At 45.0% G+C, this 27588-nt stretch overlaps 1 protein-coding gene across 6 annotated transcripts in view; it reads right to left on the reverse strand.

Moving 5' to 3' along the window:
* Window positions 1-1612: 1612 nt before the first annotated feature.
* The window catches only part of lig3 (ligase III, DNA, ATP-dependent), a 71863-nt gene continuing 45887 nt past the window's right edge, over window positions 1613-27588 (reverse strand). For all 6 annotated transcript variants that reach the window (XM_085964324.1, XM_085964323.1, XM_085964322.1 and 3 more), the window contains 11 exons: window positions 23988-24067; window positions 23393-23480; window positions 20678-20755; window positions 16806-16929; window positions 15454-15596; window positions 15254-15328; window positions 14777-14923; window positions 10951-11128; window positions 9349-9449; window positions 6601-6675; window positions 1613-3441 (listed from right to left, as the gene is read on the reverse strand). In XM_085964324.1, coding sequence (XP_085820450.1) covers window positions 3208-3441; window positions 6601-6675; window positions 9349-9449; window positions 10951-11128; window positions 14777-14923; window positions 15254-15328; window positions 15454-15596; window positions 16806-16929; window positions 20678-20755; window positions 23393-23480; window positions 23988-24067 — 1323 coding nt within the window. In that variant the 3' untranslated portion in view covers window positions 1613-3207. The remainder of the gene's footprint in view (window positions 3442-6600; window positions 6676-9348; window positions 9450-10950; window positions 11129-14776; window positions 14924-15253; window positions 15329-15453; window positions 15597-16805; window positions 16930-20677; window positions 20756-23392; window positions 23481-23987; window positions 24068-27588) is intronic.

Raw genomic sequence — 27588 nt, forward strand, 5'->3', positions numbered from 1 at the left:
GCTAATTGAGCCAATCAACCATTCGACTCCGAATTAGAAACAGCCACATGACACCTACATGGCCTGTTCAGCTAAGACCCTCCCCCACTATGTTCAAATGAATGAAGCCATTCCAAGCTCTGAACTGCTATCTCTATCGGTGGATGAATTTATCTCTCTCTCCCCAATTGCCTGAACGTCTGTCTCCTTGCGTCTTCATTTTTCTATCAAACTTCTCTTTCTCTACAAACTTTTCCCTCTCTCCCAACCCCGTCTGAATTAGTTAGCCTTGACTTAGTGGTAACACTCTCCTCGCCAAGTCAGAAGGTTGTGGGTTCGAAACCCACTTCAGAGACTTGAGCAGTTAATCTAGGTTGACACTTGAGTGCAGTACTGAGGGAGTGTTGCACTGTTGGCGGTGCTGTATTTCGGAGGAGATGTTAAACCTGTCCAGTCAGGTTGACATAAACAATCTATTCAAAGAGCAGGGGAATTGGCACACTTGTTATATGCAGGTTGGCTGCGGTGTTTCTTTACATTACAACAATGACTGCGCTGCACATGAACACGGGAACAGGAGTAGGCCAGTTAGTTACTCCCTGCAGCCTGTTCTGCCATTCAATTAGATGATGGCTGATCTGTACCTCAACTCCAATTGCTCCATACCCCTGCCTCACAAAGATCTTGGTAGTGATCATTCCAACTGACCCGGCTTCAGAAGTACTTCATTGGCTGTGAAGCCCTTTGGGACATCAAGTTCATGAGAGGTGGTTTATAAATGCAAATCTTTTTTGTTATTGATCTTGTCTCTCTCCCTGTCCCCATGTTTGAACTAGTCTTTCCCTCTCCCCAATGTCTGAACTTCAGAAATTCTAGTTTCCGCTCATCGCCCCCAAATTAGGTAAAAGTCCCAATCCGCCATAAAATGCCCAAGACTAATATTTCTTAGTGTATCTGATCTCGTGTCGTTGCTCAAAGGCATTAGGTATGTTCTTTGCCTTACCTCTCTGCTGTAGTGTTGTTGGGTGTCTCTTACTTTCATCTTGTTCCCTTTCCTTATCTCATGCACTCGTCTCCAGTATTCTCAGCATATCACAGTTGTCACGTACTACCCCCTCACCTATCACTGTCCCATTGTCTACTATCCCTCATGTTCATTGTAGAATGAGTATTTGACCATCGGTGTTCCCCATGCCCCCTCACTGCCTCTTGCATTCCCTTCCCCTTTTCACTCCTCACTCTTATGTTCCTTCCTCATTCTTTTTCTCTGCCTGCCCTCGCCCTCTTTGTTGCTTCACTCTTTCTTCGCTCCCCGTTTGTCTTCCTCTCCACTCGCCTGTTGCCCCTTGTCTCCATATTCCTCACCCATCTTTCTCCCACCTCACTGTTTCTCCTCTTCCTTCCGCCCTCCCACTCATCCCCTCCACTTTTTCCCCATTTCTCTGCTTTACCACTAAGCGAATGAAAGACTGAGCCTCTGAGGGAGCCAAGTGTTTCTGGGTGACGGAGAACAAAATCAAGAGTTTGCAGAACAGGAGTCACTTACCAAATTTGTTGTTATTTCTTCCTTCCCCCGCACCCCCCTCTTCACCCGCGTTATTGAATGACTAACAACAGAGGTGACAAGTTAGTCTTTTTTTTTTAAAGTAGGCTATTTACTGATGTGGCAGCACCAATTGTTCACAACATACTGATCCTCAGAACAACCCAGAAGCTGGTAAAAAGAAATTACATGAAGTCTGAAGAGTCTAAAATAGAATACATTTTGAATGTGTCAAAGTTAGTCAGTAAACACAGATGTCACCATTGGGACACATGAATCATCCCCATTAGAAGCACTCTTGAAGAGAAACCATGGTCAGGTGAGAAGAAACTGGGAAATTTTGCCCAAAACCTGAAAGGGTTTCTTCTCCCACATCTTATTTATATTATTGCCAAAGGAACTTCATTAGGTACTTGTCAAGCTGCAAGATGGGAATGGGGGGGGGGGGGGTAATTAATGGAGGTGGGAGAGGGGGAAAACGCACAAGGGAAGAGCAGGTTAAAAAAAAGCAATCCAAATCGGTTTGTAGTGATTTAGGAGATCTGCAATGGGCAACGCAACCTGGAGAATGGTTGCGGGAACTCCAGAAGCAATCTAAGCCCTCTTGTCTGTCCATTTGAAGCAACTGGGTATTGCATGGGCTGGTCTTGGGTCAGGAAAAAAATGGAACAAAAGGATAAAATTCGAGGGGAAGTGGAGAAATTATTTACGCCTCCCTAATTTTCCCCACTTCCTCCCTTGCAGGCACCAACTCACACCAGGATATAGTTCCACAAGTGCCTTGTCCAAGTGCCCATTTTCCAGGTGTCCTGATGCTATTTCATGAGGCAGGGAGGCCATCACAACCAAGATCAACCATATCCTGATGTAACACCCACAGGGGTTACTGGAAAGTGATCAGGAACAGGAAGAACCCAGGGGTCCAGTGATGTTGAGGCCATATATAGTAACCCCAACTGCTGTTTGGCTAAGACCAGCTAATGCAGTACAGACCAAGGATTCAAACTATACAGCTGAGTACCACATCAAGCGATCGATTTACTCACTGAGCCATCAGGCAGAGAAGAGGGAAAGATAACTTTTGTAAAGTTTCACCTGAATCTTTGTCCTCAAGTAAACCTTGTTCCAAGCTTTTTTTTTTTTTTTAAGCTTAATAATCAAGAGGTCAGGTTATTTGTATTTGTATTTTCAAAATTCATTTCCAAATTGATGTACTTTAGGGGTTCTGTAGAATTCTACCACAAATAAAAGAAATGCAATATTTTTGTTAGTTGTAGAAAGTTGTGATGACTCCAGCGTAAACACTGCTCTTCAAGAAGCTGTCCTTTCACACTTTGTTCTGTAAGGTAGCATCCCATAAGGTCTGTGGATTGGAAAGCACATTCCCATGGCCTCGAATACAGTGAGGTACAGCACCACAGCACAGAAAGTCAATACGTGTCAGAAACGGGAGCGTTAAAGAAAGTGAAGACACTTGCAGCACCTCTTTGCATAGCTCTTCTTACTACGCACGTCTACAAATGCATACATGATACCAAGCACAGAATCCCAATGTGCCAATTTCATTCATTCCCACGACAGAAGTCTTGATTACAAGTCTAAAATTTCTTGGAAAAGTGGTTAAATCTCGAATTCAAGATCTTTACCCTTCTGTTTTGAGTCGCTACGCTGGAGAGTACAACTTATCAGCATGGCGGAACCAGCCTTCTTTTCTTGATGCACTCCCAGATCCAATTCACAGACACGCGTTTGGCACATGTATTATCCTTCATGTCACCGACCAGATGTGTTGCTGTAGCCAGGTCAAACTCTGCAACCAGGTCACCATTGTATGCAATGAAGTACCGGCGGATTCTGCTGAAGTCTTGCACTGATGCAGGCAAATAAAGCTTTACCCCTGTAAATATGTCCAGCAGGGTCTGAGGAAAGAGGATAATTGCGTATGAATATGGCAGGTCCCCGCTTTAATGTTTTTTTTTTTTTTTTTTTAAAAACGTCTGAGCAATTCCCGCCCTGGTTTCAAATATCTACCATAAAATACATTAGCTCAACTTCATTGAACTGAGACCAGCAATTACCAGTTAAGTCAACCAAGGGCAATAATGTGGGTCTGCTTGATTGGATGAGGGGATGTATGCTAGTCCGAAAGAATTATTTTCTGATCAGCTGGGGAGGGGGGGGGGGCGGGGAAAGCGGTTGATAAATGCATAAAACCAACACTTGAGCCCAAGTGTCTCCAATCCAAGTTACTGAGAATTTTATATGTCAAGTCTCCATTTGCCAGTTGAGAAAACACAGCCCTTATCCAAATCCCGAGTGCTCAAGAGTACGAGGTTTAGGGATTCCCCCCCCTTCCCAATTATGTGTATGGGGTTACTGCTGGATTTTAACCAATTAAAACAGTTCAGCTTACTAGCACTGGTAAGCTTCCCGCTGCACGTTCAGTTAAGACCACCTCATTTGTTAGAGTATTGGCTGTAGGGGTATCTGGAGCAGAGTGGGAAGAAGCTCAGCTGCCATGGACAACACATTTGGACAAGTGTTCTGAAGCATTTCCGGTGCAGATTGGTGCCTGGGCAGCTTCAGCAAACCAGGCATGACCAACATTTTTACTCAAGGGTCCCTGTTCCAGGATGGCTGTTATTGCTGACCGAGAGTTTCACCATTGAAGGGTTTTGGTGTGTTCTGCCTCTAACTTGTGTAATACTTGATAATGATCAACATCAATGTGCCCTTCCCACCAATCTGTACCATGTCTCCCAAGTTGTCAGCAGCACTTGTAGGGACACCCAACTGGGAGTGGTCGCACACACGGAGATAGTCAACCTTTGGCCTGCACTGACAGCATTTCTTGTGCCTTCTCTGTTTTTCTATTTTGCGTAATAATAGAGCACTCTTTACAGGTGTGCTTGGAAAATCCAAGGCTGTGGTTTAGGTGACAAGCATTTAACGAATGGAGTATGCCCATCAACAATCATGGATGGGTTACTGCGTTTTGCAGTGTTTTAAAGCCTTTGGCAGAAGTTGGTGTTGGCATATTATCCCGAGGAAGCACTTGTGTTGTTTTAATACAGACAATAATTAGCAAGGGTCAGGTGGCAGCATACTGGAGTAACAGTTCAGTAGGTGCAAGCTCTCTATGCAGAGTGTTGATTCCAATCCTGTGCCATAGACCCCTTTGCCTGTGTGAGGTTATTTGTTGGTTTTGCCTGCTTTATGGTTTTCGTTGAAATAGCTGCCTAGACAATGCGTGTTTGGTTGATGCCATAGAAGCTAAACGGAGAAGAGCTCACTGCTGAGTCAGTATACACGCTAAAAGAATTGGTGTTTTATTTTCATGTTTTATTGTTAGACGAGTCCAGATAACGACAATACTGTCGTTGATGCTCGCTATGGAAGTATGGTCAGTTACCCGGACAGCTCAATTCTCGGGAATAAGCTGCTTGAATACATTTGTTATCGAAGCTAATCTACTCGTGGAGAAACTGGAGACCTTCCTCATTTCTGCAATACAAGGAGCACAGAACACAATTTTTAGGGGAAAAAATAAACTGTTGCTAGGGCACAGATCCTTTATATAGCACAGACAGAGTGTCTATCAGGCAGGCACCCCTGTTGTAACATCAGGGAAACATCTGTGTGCTAAGCATATGAAGCAAATCTTTATTTGTGCAGTGCAAGAAGGATACTTAGCAGAACGATGGAGCACTCCGTAGCTTCTAGAAACTCAACGAATGAGGAAGTACAGTGCAAGTTCCCCATTTGTGGTTATTGCCACATAACCACCACGACAGAAGCCGGAAACTACTGTACCATGATCACTGCCGAGCAGTGAAATTGCAGTACACAGCAAGGTCGCAATGACCCGGTAGGAACGGATTTTCTCGGCTCTGGTTCCATTTAAACACCACAGGGCTTACAGAAATACTCCAAGATCGTACAATACCTTTATAGCAAATAACAGAGCAAAAACTTTTATCAATGACTTAATGGGTAAAAGCTCAGGCCAATATACCACTAATTCATGCAGTCCAAAAAGGTGCCAGGTTCAATTCCACATCTCAGCCAGGTCAGCGCTACTTGTAGCCTCAGTGCTCTTGAGCTAGGAGGACAATGATCAGCCAAGGTTCCCACGTCTGATCACTAGCCAGTGACCACTGCTGGATAGGGAGCGAGATGTCCTTTCTGTTGAATAACCTGCCAATTTTCACTGTCCAGGCTCATACATGAAGAAAGGTGACTTGGGCAAGGTACTGGAGGGTTGCCAGCAACATTCCCTATAAGTTGCACGGCTACGGGGCCGTGCAGCTCTCGGTCAGTCCCGCGCAACCCCGGACCAGCTTTTCCTGTTAAAGTTTGAGCATGTGCCAACCTGTGATTGCACCCAAAAAATAAATGATGGTGAACATTGGTTGCCAGTGGAACTATACCCCAGCAAGATCTTTAGGGAGAAGGAGGGAGAATGGAAAGAGGTAATTTTAAAAAACACGTACAGCTTGGATTCCCTGATCAGGCATTCCCAGCCAGGAGCAGCAATTACAGCGAATGCTGGTGGGAAAGCTGCAGGCCAGCGACTTCCTGAGCAGCGATGTCTGCAAGTAACCAATCAGGGAATTAGCCATAACTCATAGGAACAGCCCCTCGAGCCTGTTCTGCCATTCAATGAGAGCATGGCTAATCTGTATCTTAATTTCATCCATATCCTTTTATACCCATGGCTAGCAAAAATCTATCAATCTCAGGCTTAAAATGATTAATTGAGCTAGCACATACTGCTTTTTGTGGGAGGGAGTGCCACACCTTTTGCGTGCAGTGTTTCCCCAACTTCTTTCCTGACTGGCCTAGCTGTGATTTTAAGGTTATGTCCCCTTGTCCTAGACGCCCCCCACCCACCACAAAGAGTTTCTCTCCATCTACCACATCCATTCCTTTCAAAATCCTAAAGGAAAGTGGATGCGAGACATTGTTGGCAGCAGTGGAAGGATTGCTGAGTTAAAGACAGGGGGAAAAGCAGTATTCACGGATATTGCAAAATCTGAGGTGAACTTCTTCCTTACAAAATAATAATAATGGAGTACCTGGTTAGGAGAAGGTGGCAGAGGTGGACTGGAAAGCAAAGAGCCATTACTCTTTTCAGTTATGGGTGATTTGATCTGTTGAGGAAAAAAACACAGGCCAAGTTAAACAGGCATGAAGGTATTTCCAGTTAATCTTTGTAGGGATGCAGCATGTATTTTAACCAGGTTTCTTTTAGGTGGTGTGGTTGAGTGGTAGTATGATGATGTTCCAACTCAAATTAATAAATGTCAGCTTTGCACCTCGGTTCCCTGCGTGTGGAGTTCCTTATCATGCCAAGGTTGTCAGGACGGATGGCCACTCTTTCACAAGGCTGGAGAATAAATGGTGGTTTCCTTTAACAGGAGCAAGCAGATTAACTTAAAATCTTACATTATTCACAAAATAATGAGAAGTACTACTGTGGTCAGCGCCTCCTTTAAATCTTCCCTCTTGTACTTCCTAAGTTGCAAACACTTCACTACTTACTGGGGTGAAATTAAGACCCATTACACTATCTGCTACTCTAACTCATTCTTTCCCAGGACCTTAAAACTGAGCAAACTCTTTACTCTGTCTTTCTTTCAACAATCTTTGCTGTTAAAATCCAGGCCTGGCATCACTTAAAACACGACTTTCAGATCTCCTTTGCCTTACTGTATTTTACTCTTTCCAATCTTGGTTTCACAATCTAAAAAAACATCAGCCAACAAAGGACCTCAACAAGAAATAAATAAAGAGACTTGCATTGATATAGCGCCTTTCAGAACCTCAGGACACCCCAAAGCGCTTTACAGCCAATGAAGTACTTTTGAAGTGTAGTCACTGTTTAATGTAGGAAACAAGCTCAAAATACACTCAAGACAGCATTATTTTATTTTTATTTCCAATTTACTTCTCGCCCTCCTCTCGCGAATGCATGGACTCCTTGCTGAGATAGTTTCATGGGCACCAGGCACCCTCCAATATCTTGCCCAAGTGAAAGTCTTGGCCCATATTTGGGTATGGAATGTGGTGTTGGCATCTCGGCCAGGCCAGATCCTCTCCTCGCCCAAGTCCCCCACACGTTGGGTTATGGTTGGGAGTGGGAACCCTGACCAACTCCCCGCCACTCCCCAAACACAGGGACACAGAGACCAATCATAGTGCTCCTAGTGCTACCAAAGGGGTGATCAACTAACTGTACAGATTGAGGAGAAAATCTGGGACATTGCCAGTATGTAGAGCTCAGTTACTCACTGGATAACCTCACCGAGTCATTGGGAGAGATCTTAAAATGAATACTGTAAACAACTGGATCAAAGGGATTACACTTGGAGAAAAAAAAAGTAATAATGATGTTTTACCCTTGGATATACTGTATGTAGCCTACTTTGCTGAAATAAACAAGCAATGTGCTGGTGCCATTCAACTGATGATCACTACATCATTCTCATTGTTATTGTACTAGAAGGTTCTCTCATTTGTGCCATTTGCATTTTTTTAAAATTCTGTCTAACTGCAGTATGAACCTTCTTGGGCAGTCCCTCGGAACCGAGGATGACTTGCTTCCACATTAAAAATGAGTTCGCAGGTGACTGATGAGTCCAATGCAGGACCTACAGTCTCTGTCACAGGTGGGGCAGACGATGGTTGAAGGGGCGGGCGGGTGGGGTGCTTGGGTTGACGTGCACTCCTTGCGCTTGCTCCCGGCGAAGAGACTGGAGGTGTTCGGCGCCTTCTCGGATGCTTCTCCTCCACTTCGTGTGGTCTTGGGCCAGGGATTCCCAGGTGTCGGTGGGGATGTTGCACTTTTTCCAAGGAGGCTTTGAGGGCGCCTTTGAAGCGTTTCCTCTGCCCTCGAGGGTGTCCTTGAAGCGTTTCCTCTGCCCACCTGGGCCTCTCTTGCCGTGCCGGAGCTCAGCGTAGAGCGCTTGTTTTGGGAGTCTCGTAATCGGGCATGCGGACGATGTGACCCGCCCATCGGAGCCGATCGAGCGTGGTCAGAGCTTCGATGCTGGGGATGTTGGCCTGAGCGAGAACACTGACGTTGGTGCGCCTATCCTGCCAATGAATGTGCAGGATCTTGTGGAGGCAGCGTTGGTGGTACCTCTCCAGTGCTTTGAGGTGCCTGCTGTACATGGTCCATGTCTGAGGCATATAGCAGGGCGGGTGTCACTGCTGCTCTGTAGACCATGAGCTTAGTGCTGGGTTTGAGGTCCTGGTCTTCAAACACTCTCTTCCTCAGGCGACTGAAGGCTGCACTGGCACACTGAAGGCGGTGTTGGGCTTCGTCATCGACGTCTGCCTTTGTTGACAGTAGGCTCCCGAGGTATGGTTAGTGGTCCATGTTGTCCAAGGCCTTGTCATGGATTTTGATAATCTGTGGGGGGGGGGGGGGCAGGTTGGTAGAGGACCTTGTCTTACCAACCATAAAAGGCACATGTCTGACATTTTATGGCATAGAATGGAGACTCCCATTTAAAGCTGATTTCCCTTCCTTCCCCGAGTCGCCCCAGACCACACTTGATGAAAGGGATGGGGTGAAAAATTCTCAAATCCCAACCAGCACTCGTTTGCAGCCCAAGAAAGACTGGCCTATCTCCCCATACATGGTCTCCCATCAATCCTTCTGCAGGACAATACAGCAAGGGTTGGTACCTCACAGTGTGGAATCACAGGCACCAACCCCTGCCCCCTCGAAGCACCAATGTACGGTCTGCAAAATTCTGTTACAAACACAATGTACAGGAACAAACTTTTATTTTTGAACAAACAGAAATGGGTGTCACCTTCTTTCCATTCTGTTCCACTGCTGGTAATTTCCTCTTCATCCCTTTTCCTGCTGATGAGTCTGAAGTTTCACCTGGTGATTTTTTGGAGGTGCTGTTAGCTAAAATAGGTTAAGACAGAAGCATTAATTTTCCTGTTAAACAATATATTTTACAAAACTAGTTAGAAGCCTTTTAATTAGGAGGGATAGTGTCTGTGTGGCTGGTAAAATGTTCCCACTAGTTTTCACAGATCTGGGGTGTAATTTGGAGACGCTCGATTCTCTGCCAGTTTCCATTATCCACCAATTGTACCCTTCCATTAGGTATAATTGATGTCCCACTATAATAAAGTTATCCTGATGTCAGGAGAAGGAGCTTTATTACTTTAAACAAAACACTAATTATACATTTTAAACTTATATTCAGGTCATCTTCCTTTTTCCTTCCTCAGTCTCTCTTCCCTCCCATACTCTATTTCTTTCTCACACTTTAACTTTATGTTTAATGCAGTACCGAGGGAGTGCTGCACTGTCTTTGGATAGAGACGTTAAACCGAGGCCCCTTCTGCCCTCCTAGGCGAACCTAAAAAGATCCCATTTGAAGAGGAGCAGGGGAGTTCTCCCGGTGTCCTGGCCAACATTTATACCTCAACCAACATCAGTAAAACATTTCTAATTACTGTTTCAGCCTTCCAGATCACACTGACCATATTAGAGGTGGGGCCCACATTGAAAATAATTAGCCTGCAATTGGTTGAAGGTTAGGTGGTCACATGGCAACAGCTTCATTTTCAGCATCAAAACACCAATGCTGGCACTCGATTACTTATCTTGCCCACTGATATCTGAACGACGACACATAGTTCAGCTGCATGGCTTTGAATTGCAAGCTCGATGCAGGCATCACCAGGGAATGCACCTATATTCCATTTTGCATCTTTGTACTTTACGAATACCGAAACCCAAAATTTCAAACTATTTGCATGCATAAAAGTTGATTCGAGTTCCCTTTGCTTTGTCATAGCTTGGGTCTGAAACAGGATAAATCCTGCACTATTGCCTCACAGCGCCAGAGACCCGGGTTCGAATCCGGCCTCGGGCGACTGTCTGTGTGGAGTTTGCACATTCTCCCCGTGTTTGCGTGGGTTTTCTCCGGGTGCTCCGGTTTCCTCCCACAGTCCAAAGATGTGCGGGTTAGGTTGATTGGCTATGATAAATTGACCCTTAGTGTTAGGGGGATTAAATACGTGGGGTTACAGGGATAGGGTGGGATATGTGTTGGTGCAGGCTCGATGGGCCGAAATGGCCTCTATCTGCACTGTGGGGTTTCTGTGATTCTGTGAAAAAGGTGCAAAATTACCACCCCTCCCAATGCACTCTCACCTATCCCTGTGGGCTCCGAGTGAGGTGACAAACCAGTGCTGGACTAGGCCATTTTGTGCTGTAGGCCCCTACCAAACAGGAAGTGGACCGAGATCACCAGACCTATTTCACAAGAGCAAGAAAATAACTTTCTGCCCACCAGTCTAGACTGAATCCAAACTCCTGTCCCAGAGCGGAAAGAACTGGATCCTAACCCACTAAATCATCAATTCCCAGAAACCTAAGTTGCTGAACTCACCTTCTTGGCTTTTATTTTTCTTCCCAAGTGATTTTGAAGGGGCTTTTGAACCATGTGGTGTCAGTTTTGATGTCACTTCAGTGTTCCCAGAACCACCAGAGGGCCATTCATCATCACCTTTCCCAGCAGCCGCCACAATATCTATATCGGTTTTCTCTTTAGAAACCTTGTACAATTCCTGCAAAAACAAGTTTATTAAAGAGCTTAGTAAAAACGAAGGATTATAAAAAAGTGAAAAATAGCTTAATACTTTCATCATCATCAACATCTTGTAATTATATAGCGCCTTTAACGTAGCAAAACGTCCCAAGGTGCTGCACAGGAGTGCCATAAGACAAAAAAATGACACCAAATCACAAGAAGTAGTTAGGGCAGGTGACAAAAAGCTTGTTCAAAAAGGTAGGTTTTAAGGAGGAAAGAGGTGTAGCGAGGCAGAGGGGTTTAGGGAGGGAATTCCAGAGTTTAGGGCCTAGGCAACAGAAGGCACGGCCACCAATGGTTGAGCGATTACAATCAGAGATGCTCAAGAGGGCAGAATTAGAGGAGCGCAGATATCTCCGGGGGGGGGGGGGGGGGGGTGAAGGAGATTACAGAGATAGGGAGGGGGCAAGGCCATGGAAGGGTTTGAAAACAAGGATGAGAATTTTGAAATCGAGGCGCTGCTTAACCGGGAGCCAATGTAGGTCAGCAAGCACAGAGGTGATGGGTGAATGGGACTTGGTGCGAGCTAGGACACAGGCAGCCGAGTTTTGGATGGCCTCAAGTTTATGTAGGGTAGAATGTGGGAGGCCAGCCAGGAGTGTGTTGGAATAGTCAAGTCTAGAGGTAACAAAGGCATGGACGAGGGTTTCAGCAGATGAGCTGAGGCAGGGGCGGAGACGTTAGATGTTAGAGATGGAAGTAAGCGGAAATAACAGAAAATGCTGGAAATACTCAGCAGGCCAGGCAGCATCCGTGGAGAGAGAAACAGTTAACGTTGCAGGTCTGGGAACCCTTCATCAGAACTGGAAAAAGCTGGAGATGTAACAGATATTAAGCAGGTGCAGAGACAGGGGGGGGGGGGGGGGGGGGGGGCGGGTTAGGAGGGAAGGAAGGAATTGAAAGAACATACTGTGCTTATGTAAGAGGCAGGAAAGATAAAATGTTTTAAATGGGAATGGCAAAATAATACAGCATGAATAATGGGGACAGGGATTATTATCTGAAATTGTTGAACTCTATGTTGAGTCCGGCAGGCTGCAAAGTGCCCAATCGAAAGATGAGGTGCTGTTCCTCGAGCTTACGTTGAGCTTCATTGGAACAATGCAATAGGCCGAGGACAGAGAGATCAGAGTGGGAGTGAAGCGGAGAATTAAAATGACAGGCAACCGGAAGTTCAGGGTCACCCTTACGGACTGAACGGAGGTGTTCCGCAAAACGGTCGCCCAATCTGCGTTTGGTCTCCCCAATGTAGAGGAGACCGCATCGTGAGCAGCGAATTCAGTATACTAAATTGCAAGGAGTACAAGTAAATCGCTGTTTCACCTGGAAGGGGTGTTTGGGGCCCTGGACAATGGGAAGGGAGGAGGTAAAAGGGCATGTGTTGCATCTCCTGCGCTTGCACGGGAAGGTGCCAGGCAAAGGGGTGATTGAGGAGTGGACCAGGGTGTCACAGAGGGAGCGGTCCCTTCGGAATGCTGAAAGGGGAGGTGAGGGGAAGATGTGTTTGGTGGAGGTGGCGGAGGATGATCCGTTGAATGTGGAGGCTGGTGGGGTGAAAGGTGAGGACAAGGGGAGCCCTATTGTGGTTCTGGGAGGGAGGGGAAGGGGTGAGAGCAGAAGTGTGGGAAATGGAAAGGACATGGTCAAGGGCCGCATCAACCACAGTAGAGGGGAATCCTCAGTTGAGGAAAAAGGAAGACATGTCAGAAGCACTGGTATGGAAGGTGGCATCGTCAGAACAGACATGGCAGAGACAGAGAAACTGGGAGAATGGAAGAGTGTCCTTACAGGAAGCGGTGGTGGGAGGAAGTGTAGTCCAGGTAGCTGTGGGAGTCAGTGGGCTTGTAGTGGATGTTTGTCGAAAGCCAATCACCAGAAATGGAGACGGAGAAGTCAAGGAAGGGAAGAGTCAGAGATGGACCATGTGAAGGTGAGGGAAGGGTGGAAATTGGAAGTAAAAGTGAATGAACTTATCTAATTCAGGGCGAGAGCAGGAAACGACACCGATACAGTCATCGATGTACCGGAAAAAAAAGGTGAGGGAGGGGACCCGAGTAGGACTGGAACAAAGAATGTTCCACACCCACGAACAGGCAGGCATAGCTAGGACCCATGCGGGTTCCCATAGCAACACCTTTAATTTGGAAGAAGTGAGTGGAGTCAGAGGATAAATTGTTCAATGTGAAAACAAGTTCAGCCAGGCAGAGGAGGGTAGTGGTGGATGGGGACTGGTTGGGCCTCTGTTCAAGGAAGAAGCGGAGCGCCCTCAGGCCATCCTGGTGGGGGATGGAGGTGTAGAGGGATTGGACATCCATAGTGAAAAGGAGACGGTTGGGGCTAGGAAACTGGAAGCTGTTAAAGTGACGGAGGGCGTCGGAAGAGTCGCGAATGTAGGTGGGAAGAGACTGGACAAGGGGAGAAAAAAAAGAGTCGAAATAGGAAGAGATAAGTTCCGTGGGGCAAGAACAGGCTGAAACAATGGGTCTACCAGGGCAGTCCTGTTTGTGGATCTTGGGAAGGAGGTAGAAGCGGGCTGTGCGGGGTTGGGGGACTATGAGGTTGGCGGCCATGGAGGGAAGATCTCCAGAGGAGGAGGTCAGTGACGGTCTTGGAAACAATGGCTTGATGTTTGCTAGTGGGGTCATGGCCCAGGCGGAGGTAGGAGGAGGTATTGGAGAGTTGGCGTTCAGTTTCCGCACGGTAGAGGTCGGTTCGCCAAACAACAACAGCGCCACCCTGATCAGCAGGTTTAATGATAATGTTAGGGTTGGATCGGAGAGAACGGAGTGCTGCAAGTTCAGAGGGAGGTAGGTTGGAGTGAGAGAGGGGAGCAGAGAAATGGAGACGGCCGATGTCACGTCGGCAGTTAGCAATGAAAAGATCTAGAGAGGGTAAGAGGCCAGAGGGAGGGGTCCAAGTAGAACGAGAATTTTGAAAGCGGGAGAAAGAGAAAGTGGAAGTAAGCGGTCTTTGTTATGCTGCGGATATGTGGTCGGCAGCTCATTTCAGGGTCAAATATGACACCAAGGTTGCGAACAGTGTGGTTCAGCCTCAGACAGATGTTAGGGAGAGGGATGGAGTCAGTGGCTAGGGAATGGAGTTTGTGGCGGGGACTGAAGACAATTCTTTAAAAAAAAAAGGGGTACTAAAAAAAGTCAGTCGCATAATCAAAATTTTAAAATGTTATTTATAATTAGACAGTAATGATGACAGGAATGAGTTGGAACAGGCCACTGAGCCTAACTGACCGATTAATGGCCAGCTAACATGTAGTCAGCATAGGTACAAGGTATCCAAGAGAATACCCGGCACTTGACTCCCAAAGCTGTAGACAAACCTCCAAGCACGACGCCAGCCCGCCCTCCACCAGCACTGCACACCACCACCGCCCCCCCGCCCTCGGCCAGCACGCCCCATCCTCTGCGAGAATGGATGCAGAGTAGACTAAATACGCCACATTCCATTCCTTGGTCCAGTTAGTTTTTTTTTAATGGTTTGGTACCCCGCACTAACGCATCTGCAATGTCCTAGGAAGTTCTGCTAGTCGATTGATATACACATCAACCCCCTAGCTCCTTCCTAAATCACACTAGCACCATGTTGTACAATCTGCAATGTCATTTACCTTGAGCTGAGGAAGATTGGTTGCAGTTAGCCAGTCTTTGTCGTCACGGATACGCGTGCACCGCGGGAACCGGATTGAGATGCCATCTGCAGAGTGGGCCTCCGATTTGGAGAATTCCGCTCCAGTGATTTCCCACACTGGTGCTTTCTGAAAAAAGGAGTGAAAGGGAAAGCAGTGACTGCTGTGTGCATTAAAACATTAGAATCAGAAAATAAATGTACGTCTTCCGAGAGAGTGCGCACGCGCGACGGGAACTTCGACAAGTGATACAAAAGGACTTTAACCAAACTGCCATAAAGAATTCTCCTGAATCAGGCCTAGAGGACAGGGAACATGGCAAATCAAAAAACGTGGCCGCCACTTGGATGTGCCAAGTGACTGAACGACACAGGGATGTCTCATCCAACACTGAAGGGCATCATTCATGTGAGGGGACTCTATGGCAATACCCAACATAGAAACAGTTTGTAAACCTACCTTTGGATCTCGGACGATAAAGTCAGGTGTGTAGTTCTTACTGACATTTAGCCAAGCTGGCACCTTGCCTGGATCCTGCACCAAGAGAACATTTAAGTAGTTATACCAAGAATCAATTTAGTTTTTTGGATTTTATAAAAGCTTAAATAATTCTAAAACACAGTGAAAAGAACAGTGAGCAATTGGAAAGGTCGCATTACCTTGCTTATTTTCACCATATCCAGTTCATTCTGTAATCGTGCCAATGTTGCATCGTCATGGCCACCTGCACACTTGGTCACTGTGCACCACTGCAAAGAATCGGGATCGTAGCAGCCCATCAAGAAAATGGACATCATCCCACCTGAAACCAGACCGAGGAACCCATTAACTCCACAGACCCTCAGTTACCCATATACCTGGGCAGAATTTTTAAGGTGGGAACATTGAACCGATCATGATGGGGAGGGAGTGGCAGGGCAAGAAAAGCAGAAAAATTCCCATCACCTCGGAGAAGCTCCTTGGAGGTAGCTGGCCAATTTCAAGATTCATTACCACTTGGACAGAACTCATGACAAAGACCACTAAGCTATTATTTGGTCCACATTAATTAGAATGGTGTGGTTCCCTCAAAAAAGATCAATCGTATTGCTTAAATGCTGTGGTACTCAGCCTTAGAGACCAGGAAAGTCCCAAGCCTGAATCCTGGCCTCTGCTGATTTCTACCAGGCAGCTGTGCGGATGTTAAAATTGGCTCCAGCTGGATCAGGGAAGGAGGGAAATAATATAAAACCACCCACTTGTGATTGCTGCTGAGTGACTCCTGCCGGAAAGTGCTGTGTGTTTGTGAATTTTGAATATGGACAGTATTGGGTCGTTTGTGATAGCCCCCAAAGTTGAATAATCTGCCAGCCTTCATGTCTAGTGTCACAAGATAATGGCCACTTGAGTAAGGTACCCAAGAACAGTCGGGGCTATTGATCCTAGAGTGAGTCAGCAGATGGTTTTGGGGAACAGGGAGGAATGTTGGGGGGGTGGGGGGGGGGGAAAGGAGAAAACGCAAGAAAAAAAAGTAAATCATGACAGCTGGAAGGAAAGTAGCCATTTTGGTGGGGGCCAAGTACGAAGGAGACAAGATTGTCTCAAACTTACTGGGTTACAAAATAACATGTGAAAAACTGCAAATCTGGCACAAAAATAAATGTTCAGCATTTATCCTATGACAAATTATATTTAATTTTATTTTTACTTCTACTCTTGGTTCCAAAAGACTACACACTAAGCTCCTCAACACAGCACCCTCAGATATACAACTTCATTTGTAAGACATGGTACTTGTGGCTCCCTCGTAAAGGTGTTTTCTTATTACACAAATTGCTCCCCACACTAACACTCCACTTCCTTACTATAGAGCCTGTGCACCCGATTAGGCCTTTAGTAGCAATTGGTTTTGGTCGGCTCCGGAAGGCAGCATTGTGGACAATCTAACCACAGAGCTTACAGATCCGGAGCAGAAACCTGTAAAGCAGCATGCCAGAGTAACTAGCCGATTTCATGCAAGTGTCACAGTTACCTTTATTCCCTTGCCCGTAGAACGCTCCCAGCACGATGAGGTCCGCAGTATCAGCCATCGCACCTTCATTGAGATAGTCTTTCTTTACTTTCAGCCAATGACGTTTGCCCGGTTCATACAGACTCTACAGAGAGAAAACAAGCTCAGTAACTGTCAGAACATTTATGTAGGATAGCTGCAATAAAGTAAAAACAATTTTAAAACGAACTTTGTTACATCAACTTATTTCAAAACCTGTTGAACATGCACGTTAGAGGCCCTCTAACTACAATGCTGTAGCAAATGGCCGCTCAACTAGGATAGTGGAGTCCTCACTCCATTCACACTTGGGGTTTCCTGACATAGAACTTTAAAAAAAAAATCTTGCATTTCTACAGCGCCTTTGATGACCTCAGGACATCCCAAAGTGCATTACAGCCAATGAAGTACTTTTGAAGTGTAGTCACTGTTGTAGTATAGGAAACGCGGCAGCCAATTTGTGTACAGCAAAGTCCCAGAGGGATAAATATTGGCCAGGACCCCGGAGAGAACTCCCCTGCTCTTCTTTCAACTAGTACCATAGAATCTTATACGTCCGCCAAAGAGGGCAGATGGGGCCTCAGTTTAACGCTGCATTCGAAAGATGGCACCTCTGACAGGGCAGCACTCCCTCAGTACTGCAGTGTCAGCCAAGATTTTGTGCTCAAATCCCTGGAGTGGGGCTTGAGCCAACAACTTTCTGACTCAGAGGGGAGAGTGTTACCACGGAGATGCTTGGGGGGAGACCCAGTAAAATATAAATATTGCCAGCCACCAGTCTTTATAAGTCCATTAGGGTTAGGTTAGATTGGCTGCACAAGACCTGGCCATCAAGAAGCCAGTAGCACAAGATCCAACACAAGCAGTTAAAGTGTTACTCCTTGATGGGGAGGGGGCTCGGGGCAATGCTTAGAGAAGAATCAGAGGAAGCAACTGAACTTTAAAAAAGATCTGGCATCAGTAGCAGAATGTTTATGCTCAAGAATGGGATTTCTTGTTCATGACAGTAAGTTTAAAGTCACGTGTAAATGTTACCTCAAAAGGGACAAAATGTGAGCAAATCAAAAGCCGCAAAAGGAAATGAGTAACTGGAAGGGGGAAAAAAAAAATCAAGCAATCAAATCATTTTTTCCCCCAAAGCTCCCAGTCATGATTAAGTGGTATTGTAAGCTTTTGAGCAATACAAGTTTGAGCAATACAAGTTTGGGGATTTCACAACTAGATTTCACCAGTGATGGCATTGGGAAATTTTTCATTATAAGTATTTACATTTGTTGCTTTTTTTTGCCTTCTGGTAGCTTAAGATTTATTTCATTTTACATTTTTGTGAAGAGTAAAGTTTCTGCTGGCTGTAAAATTATATATAGATTTCCCCATTAGTGTCCTTCAAATTACATTGGGCCTAAATTTGTGGTTGGCGGCCTCCAAACCGCAAGAAAAGTACGAACCTATCTGATGCTCCCGGCAGTTCGTAGATTCGCGCTCCTGGGCCTCTATGCACGAGTGAAGGCCCACATATCCCAGGGGCGCATGTGGTTCACAAGCGCCCCTGGGATCATGTGGGCCAGGCCAACCAATCAAAAAGGGGATCCCATTAGGCTTATTGGGATTCCATTTACGTACAGAATCCCCATAAGCATGAATAGGCAAATAGCCCAACTCTCCGCCAGCAAATGTCCAATTCCCGGGGATGCAGTGGACCCGTCAAGCTGAAACTTGACAGATCACAAGTTCCGGGTCATAGGCCCCGAAAAATCCAGGCCATTTGATCTCATTTTTCAGCATAGCTCTTTGCCCACTGGCAGTTCCTAGGACACTTCGCCTTTCTCCAACTGTTAAATATCTAGTGGCTGTAAACATTTATAGACATCTTTGAAAGTTTTTTGTTGCATTTCTATAGCGCCTTAACATCCATTCTAGAAATTAAGTCATTTCTTTTTCTTGTACTTTTTAAAAAAATTGAAGTCGTACTAGATGCAGACAACACTACGGTGTGATCCAGCGAGGATCTTCTCTACCTACACCCAGACCTGCCCAACTATCAACCACAGGCCCCCGCAACATTCCAATTTCTCCCTTCCTTATGCACGTTTCACCAGGTTGCATATAGCCTGTACCCTCCCATTCGTGGTATGAGTCAGCTGACACTTTACTACATTAACTGGACTTTAGCAAAGGTAATAAAAGAGAGAAACTGACTGCATCAGTAAAGAAACACGAGAACTGTACAGAGACACATACAATGAGGTGAGACAGACAGACAGGGAAGAGAGGAAAGACTTACAGAAAGGGCGACAGTGAGAAAGTCAGACACAGTGCAAAAATCATATAGAAAAAGTTAGAGTGGCAAACAGGAAGATAGATGACCACAATGAATTAGATTGTGAAAGAAGGAAGGAAAGAAATGATCATTTTTCTTCATTATCCCCATGACCAGTGCTCAAAAGTAGCAAAATGTCACCCAGTCTGGATGGGATGCATCCTAGGTTGCTGAAAGAGTGGAAATTGCAGATGCTCTGGCCACAATTTTTCAATCCTCCTTAGATATGGGAGTGGTGCCAGAGGACTGCAAATGTTACACCGCGTTCAAAAAATGGGAGATGGATAAACCTGGCAAATACAGGCCAGTCAGCCCAACATTGGTGGTGGGGCAACTTTGAGACAATAATCCAGAACAAAATTAATTGGCATTTGGAAAAATATAGGTTAATAAATGAAAGCCAGCACGGATTCATTAAAGGCAAATCATGTTTGGCTAACTTGACTGAGTTCTATCATGAAGTAAAGGAGAGGGTTGTTGAACACAGTGCAGTTGATGTGTATACGGACTTTCAAATGGCATTTGATAAAGTACCACATAATAAACTCGTTAGCAAAATTGAAGCCCATTAGATTAAAAGGACAGTGGCTCCGTGGATACGAAATTGGCTAACAGAAAGCAGAGAGTAATGATGAGCGGTTGTTTTTCTAGACTGGAGGAAAGTGTGCAGTGGTGTTCCCCAGGGGTCAGTGTTGGGACCACGGCTCTTTTTGATATATATATTAATGACCTGGACTTTGTTATACAGGGCATAATTTCAAAGTCTGCAGATGACATGGAACTCAGAAATGTAGTAAAGTGAGGAGGATAGTAACAGACTTTAAGAGGACATAGACAGACTGGTGAAATGGGCAGAGGTGGGGTTTAAAGAGCATCTTAAAAAGAGAGAGAGGTGTAGAGGCAATTATATATTTTTTTTAAATACACAGTGAGTTATGGTGATCTGGAATGCGCTGCCTGAAAGAGTGGTGGAAGATTATTCAATAATGACTTTCAAAAAGGAATTGAATAAATACTTGAAGGGGAAAAATTTGCAGGGCTCTGGGGAAAGAGCAGGAGAGTGGGACTAATTGGAGAGCTCTTTCAAAGAGCCGGCACAGGCACGATGGGCCGAATGGTTTCCTTCTGTTTTCTATGATTCCAAGCAATCAAATAGTCGTAAAAAGCCAACTAGTTTGCTAATGTCCTTTAGGGAAGAAAACCTGCTATGCTTACCAGGTCTGGCCTATGAGACTCCAGTCCCACAGCAACGTTGTTGACTCTTAACTGCCATCTGAAGTGGCCTAGCAAGACACTCAGTTTTTACAAAGGCAACTAGGAAAGGGCAATAAATGCCAGACTTGCCAGTGATGTCCACAACCAGAGAATGACTACATATTTTTAATAAACACACAATTATCAATGCAGATACAGGTACAACTCAATTATTTTGAGATCACCATACACAGATAGACACTGACCTGATCTGTCCAATCAGTTCTGCCCATTTACAGAAAACAGGACAATTGGAACAACCTGGTAGAGAATCGCTCACCTTAATGTCTTTTAGTACCAGTCCTTCCAGGCCCTGCCTGATAACCCTATTGATCATTTCTCCCAGATCGGAGGCCCTCTGCGAAAACAGGATGCAAGATAAATTTAGTCAGTAAAATTTATACCCATTTTATCAATTAAGATGATTAGCTACAGAGATGATCATCGCTAGAGTGATTACTGCCTTTAAATTGAAACATTTGCTTGATTTGAATTTTGCTTAAAGTGAAACTGTTTACATGGGCTAACACGGGAGTTGATGCAGAATTGCTCCCAAGAACAGCATGGCAATTCCAGAGTGAATGAACTTGACCAAAGTTGCAAGAGAACAGAGTTCTTTAATGTAAGACCCTAATCTATAGAACTGGTCAATGTCTAATGCTACAGACCTACAAGATCAAGTGTTTCCCGCCTTAAAAATGAACCAATGATAAAGACACACACCGTGTGCATCGCTGGTCACGTGATAAGACAAGAGATCAATTAGATAGGACAATATATTGGCTGTGTAATAACACAGTGATATAATCGAGATGTTTCCACAACATAGCCTATGAGAGAAGAGTTATTATAAATTTAGGATTAAAAGAACCTTCAGAATTGTGTTACTATCTCTAATATATAGTTCCAGACAGCAGTCATTGTATATACCATATATATACACAATCATGGTTTCCATTTTCTGTTACTATTTTGTGCTCAAGATAACCAACTTTAACAAATGTGATTTTGCCCAGAAGCAATATGATTTTTAAATCAGAAGGCAACATACACCAAGAGCCAGGACTAGCAGGGAGAAAGCAGCAGAATCACGAGTTGAATGACAAACAGCATTGAGAGCCAAGTGGTAAAGAGATAATAACTTACATTTATATAACGCTTTTAACGTAGGAAAATATCCCAAGGCGCTTCACAGGAACATAATCAGACAAGCACAAACACTGAGCCACAGATGGAGATATCACAATATTAGGATGGGATGACTAAAAGCTTAGTCAAAGAGGTAGAGCTTAAGAAGGGTCTGAAAGGAGGAGAGGTGGCGAGGCAAAGAGGTTTTTTTTTTTTGGGGGGGGGGGGGGGGTGGATTTCAGAGTTTAGGGCCACGGCCCCTACCCATCAACCTCAATGCGCTCCCTCTAATGTTTTGGGGAGGTGCACGGCCCGTTCAAATTGCCGCGCATGTGCGGTTTTCCATTATAAAGCCGGCAAGCGGCCTCCAGACAACTGTGCGGCCGCGCAGCTCAACAGGAACATTGCTCCCTACACCTCATGTTGTTATGTGCTGTCAAATGATGTTAATGAGCTACCTCTGCATTGAAGGGCGAGACCAGCTCATTTGGTTTCAGACACTTATGCCGGTGTGTTTTTGCCAGTGATGCGATGGCTCACAGATTTTTTTAAAATTCATTCATGGGATGTGGGCATCGCAGGCTATGCCAGTATTTATTGCCCATCCCTAATTGCCCGCGAGAAGGTGGTGGTGAGCCGCCGCCTTGAACTCTGCTCTTATTAGCGGTTTGGTACAACTGAGAGGCTTGCTAGGCCATTTCAGAGGGCAGTTAAGAGTCAACCACATTGCTGTGGGTCTGGAGTCACATATAAACCAGACCAGGTAAGGACGGCAGATTTCCTTCCCTGAAGGACATTAGTGAACCAGATGAGTTTTTACAACAATCCGATAGTTTCATGGTCACCATTACGGATACCAGCTTTTTATTCCAGATTTATTTAATTCGTTGAATTTAAATTGCCCAGCTGCCGTGGTGGGATTTGAACTCACGTCTCTGGATCATTAGTCCAGGCCTCTGGATTACTAGTCCAGTAACATAACCACTATGCTACTGTTCCCACATTGTGATACATGTTCTGCCATGCTAATTATGTGACAGAGGTTCTGTTCTCTTCAGGTAGGTTACTGCCTGAGGTCCTGTGCCTTGGTGTGTTGAGAAAAAAACTCATCCACTGCATTACAGCAGAAATTTGTGTTAACCAAAGGTATTAAAGGATATGGGGCAAAGGCAGGCATACGGAGTTAGGTCACAGATCAGCCATGATCTCAGTGAATGGTGGAACAGGCTCGAGGAGCTAAATGGCCTACTCCTGTTCCTAAGTTTGCAATTCACTTGCATCAATGTCTGAAGTTCTGGCAAAAGCCACAGACCACTTAGTGATTGAGTTGCGTCAAAATATCAGAAAAACCTACATAAGTGGCAATGTAAGAACTTGAGATAGGAAAGAGTGATGAAAGGGCATTCAATCAGCCCGTCATTTAGATCCATGTCTAGGACAGACAAAGACCACGGAGCAAATTTATGAATTTGCGCTCTTGACACAGGTTGCGTGACGGGATTGCAGACTGGGAATTCAGGAAAGGAAGTCATTATTGGTGAGCAGCCTTCTGGGACATGCGGAGCGCCGTGCCTGAATTCCCAATATGCACTCCCATCGTGTAAAGCTCTACGCCTAGAGTGCTAACTCATACAAATCTACCTTGCGGTCTTGTCCCTCCAGTCTGACCACCAAGCCAATATCCATAAGTGCCCTGCTGAATCAGTCTAATTTACTGTTTAAAAGCTTCAAATGAATTGGTGTTACACCTTGATCATTGAACACCAACTTAAAACCGAACAAAGAAAACCCAGACCATTTCAGTCATGACTACATGCAACACAGAGACATTTGTGAAAGGTTCCACTTAAAACATGACTGTACTCACAGTCACATGTTTCATCTCTGAAAACATGATCCTATTGGGGATTTCAACCATGTTATCATGAAGTAATTGCTTTCGCTCATTGATCGGTCTGTGAAGATATAAAAAGCATATTTAAATAAATCACAAGGATGTGTGGATAAAGGAGGCCATTGGGCCAGTCTAGCTCATCCTTCCATAGACACCTACAATTCCCCCATCCCCCAAAAGCTGCAATTATAATAAGTGGAGGTAATGGAAGCCATAGATAGGAAGCCAAATTTCTAAATGGCCCAAGGGAAAAGATTGGGACACCCAAGTCTCACACAATCAGTTGCAACACCAGGGATAAATGTGCCAGCTTTACTAAAGCTGGCGACCAGGGAGACCCAATTTTTAAAAAGGGTCTTTCTGGTCGCCAGCCTTTGACTATCTGGTCAATTTATGTTTGGTGTTGATGCTGACTGCATTGGAGTCAGCAGCCAGTGGCACTAGCACAATATACAAACAGCTTAGGAGTAGTAATTCAATTATACAATAAGCACCATTGTGTCTGTTAAGAGCCAGGATCACAAGGAATTTCAAATGCATGCAGATTTTCAATGGGAGATGTACAGACCTGTTCATGAGGCTGACTCCATTGAAATAAATGCAGTCGAAGACAAAAAGACAAACATTAGCATCCTTGAAGGCGCATTTCTGGAACAGGAAGAAAATAGATTTTAAACAGTTTGTCAAACTAATACACATACAATTCTAGCCTAAAAGAATATTCCAACCTCCAACCCTCAGACCGAAGGCGCCGACTCTTGCTGGGGTACAGCTTCACTGTTGGCAGCCTGCTGTTACTTCACCCAAGTGGCCATTCTTTATGTGTGAGCTGAGGTGTCCTCAGCAAACTACAAGACCATGGGATGCATCCCAGAGGAGCCCAATCTGTCCACACGTGTGCACTCGATAGTGATCAGGAATGTGAAACTCGGCTGAATTTTCCTCTGCCTAGCTCAGGGTGCTGAAACCGACTGCTAGCTTGACGAGATCAGCTATCTCAAACAGATCAGGCACCAAACCTGGGACCCTTCCTGTTTGTATAGCTTAGTTCCACACCAGCAGTTACTAAGCCATCAAGCACCTTCTCTGAATGCACTTTCAAACAGAAGCGCACAAGCTTTTAAATCAAAAGCATGGCAAGTGATTGCACTGTGCAGTCACACCATCCAGCAGCCACTATCAGGTGGCCAATGCAAGTGGCACATACTGTAGAAGTGAGGGGAATTTAAAAAATGTCCAAAGTGGGAACCAGTATATTCAGGAACTTCATGTGAAGCAGTGCACAATCCTGCAGTGGGCAACCTGCAGTATTCCTTTAAAGATATTTCTGGCCTCTTGTGATCATATAAAAGCTACACAGCAGGATATACAACAGGTATGGCCCATTACACAAGCTGACTTAGTGGAACATTTCAAAATACTTTTACAGAATGTTATGTCTTGTTTTGTGCAGGGAGCTGATTTTTTTTTTTTATTTTATAAAGGGAAATATTGGAATACCCTATTCATTACAATTCTGAAGAACTTTCGAATCACTTTATGACCCATTATTTGAATATTAGCATCTTCCTCAAATCATTCTGTGAACGGTATTTCTTGATCAAGTAGTACTGGAGAAATTAATGGGACTGAAAGCTGATAAATCCCCTGGACCTGATGGCCTACATCTTAGGGTTTTGAAAGAGTTAGCTAGAGATAGTGGATGCATTGGTTGTCATCTTCCAAAATCCCATAGATTCTAGAACGGTTCCCGCAGATTGGAAGGTAGCAAGTGTAACCCCACTATTTAAGAAAGGAGGGAGAGAAAATGGGGAACTACAGACCAGTTAGCCTGACATCAGTAGTAGGGAAAATGCTAGAATCTATTATTAAGGAAGTGGTGACAGGGCACTTAGACAATAATAATAGGATTGGGCAGTCAACACGGATTTATGAAAGGGAAATCGCGTTTGACAAATCTGTTAGAATTTTTTGAGGTCGTCACTAGCAGAATAGATATGGGGGAACCAGTGGATGTGGTGTATTTGGATTTTCAGAAGGCATTTGATAAGGTGCCACACAAAGAGGTTATTAAACAAAATTAGGGCTCATGGAATTGGGGGTAATATACTAGCATGGATTGAGGATTGGTTAATGGACAAAAAACAGAGAGTTGGCAGACTGTAGCTCGTGGAGTACCGCAAGGATCAGTGCTTGGGCCTCAGCTATTCATAATCTTTATCAATGATTTGGATGAGGGGATCAAATGTAATATATCCAAGTTTGCTGATGATACAAAGCTGGGTGGGAATGTAAGTTGTGAGGAGGATGCAAGGAGGCTTCAAGGGGATATAGACAGGCTGAGTGAGTGGGCAAGAACATGGCAAATGGAATATAATGTGGAGAAATGTGAAGTTATCCACTTTGGTAGGAAAAAATAGAAAAGCAGAGTATTTTTTAAATGGTGAGAGATTGGGAAATGTTGGTGTTCAGAGGGACCTGGGTGTCCTTGTACACGAATCACTGAAAGTTAACATGCAGTTACAGCAAGCAATTAGGAAAGCAAATGGTATGTTGGCTTTTATTACAAGAGGATTTGCGTATAAGAGTAAAGACATCTTACTGCAATTATATAGGGCCCTGGTGAGACCACACCTGGAGTATTGTGTACAGTTTTGGTCTTCCTACCTAAGGAAGGATATACTTGCCATAGAGGGAGTGCAACAAAGATTCACCAGACTGGTTTCTGGGATGGCGGGATTGTCCTATGAGGACAGATTGAGTAGACTAGGCCTGTATTCTCTAGAGTTTAGAAGAATGAGAGGTGATCTCATTGAAACATACAAAATTCTTACAGGGCTTGACAGGGTAGATGCAGGGAGGATGTTTCCCCTGGCTGGGGAGTCTAGACCCAGGGGTCAGTCTCAGAATAAGGGGTCGACCATTTAGGGCTGAGATGAGGAGAAATTTCTTCACTCAGAGGGTGGTGAATCTTTGGAATTCTCTACCCCAGAGGGCTGTAGAGGCTCAGTCGTTGAGTATATTCAAGACAGAGATCGATAATTTTTTAATATTAAGGGAATCAAGGGATATGGGAATAGTTCAGGAACGTGGAGATGAGTACCAGATCAGTCATGATCTTATTGAATGGCAGAACAGGCTCGAAGGGCCAAATGGCCTACTCCTGCTCCTATTTCTTATGTTCTTATCAAGTAGGCACAACTAGATGGCCCTGTCTCAAGCCTCTGCTGCTCTGTAACCTACTCCTACATATTGCTTGGACACAATGGGGCTGATTTTCCCACAGGTGCGGGAAATTGTCGGGGTCCACGAACGAATCTAAATGGATCTGCCAGCTGGATGCAATTTTCCCTCAATTGGCCAATTCATTTCCAGCGTGTGGGCACCCTTGCTAATTGACTATTTCCAGTCAGAAAGCCCCACAGTATGATGTCATCATTCGTGGTGCTTTTAAAGTCTATAGCAAGCATTGCAACCTCTGCAGGCTTCCAAACAAACCATACAGGATGGCAAAGGAGCCTGAAGCAGCTGTGGCCAGTGCCAGACCCCGAGCTGCCTCCAAATTCCAGATCACCAACAACGATGAGTCAGCCTACAGGGAGGAGGTCCAGCATCTCGTGAAGTGGTGCGTCGATAACAACCTGGCCCTTGTTGTGTATGTAATAGGTATGTTACTTTAAACCTATGGCCAGGGCAGCACTACTTTGTAGGGCGTAGCGATACCGTAGTACCACTCCTGGCCATAGGGGTATAAATAGTACTGTGGGTACTGATCTCCCCTCAGTTTCCCGCCTGTTGGTATTAAGTAAAGACCTACGTTGAATCTTCCAAGCTGTCTCGTCATTATTGCATTAAGTATAGACACATACTTTATAGCCCTTAACACCAAGAAAACCAAAGAAATCATTGTGGACTTCAGGAAGTCCAAAGGCGGAAGTCACACCCCCATCCACATCAATGGGGCTGTGGTGGAAAGGGTGGACAGCTTTAAGTTCCTCGGAGTCCACATCACGGAAGACCTCTCCTGGTCCCTCAATACCTCCTCTCTGGTGAAGAAGGCCCAGCAGTGCCTATATTTCAAAAGGAGGCTGAAGGGATGTAACTGGTCACCCCTGATCCTCTAACTTTTACCGCTGCACTATAGAGAGCATCCTGACAAACTGTATCAC

The sequence above is a fragment of the Somniosus microcephalus genome, chromosome 22 (genome assembly GCF_052327205.1).
Source record: "Somniosus microcephalus isolate GS21.2 chromosome 22, FLI_Smic_1.0, whole genome shotgun sequence".
NCBI lineage: Eukaryota > Metazoa > Chordata > Chondrichthyes > Squaliformes > Somniosidae > Somniosus > Somniosus microcephalus.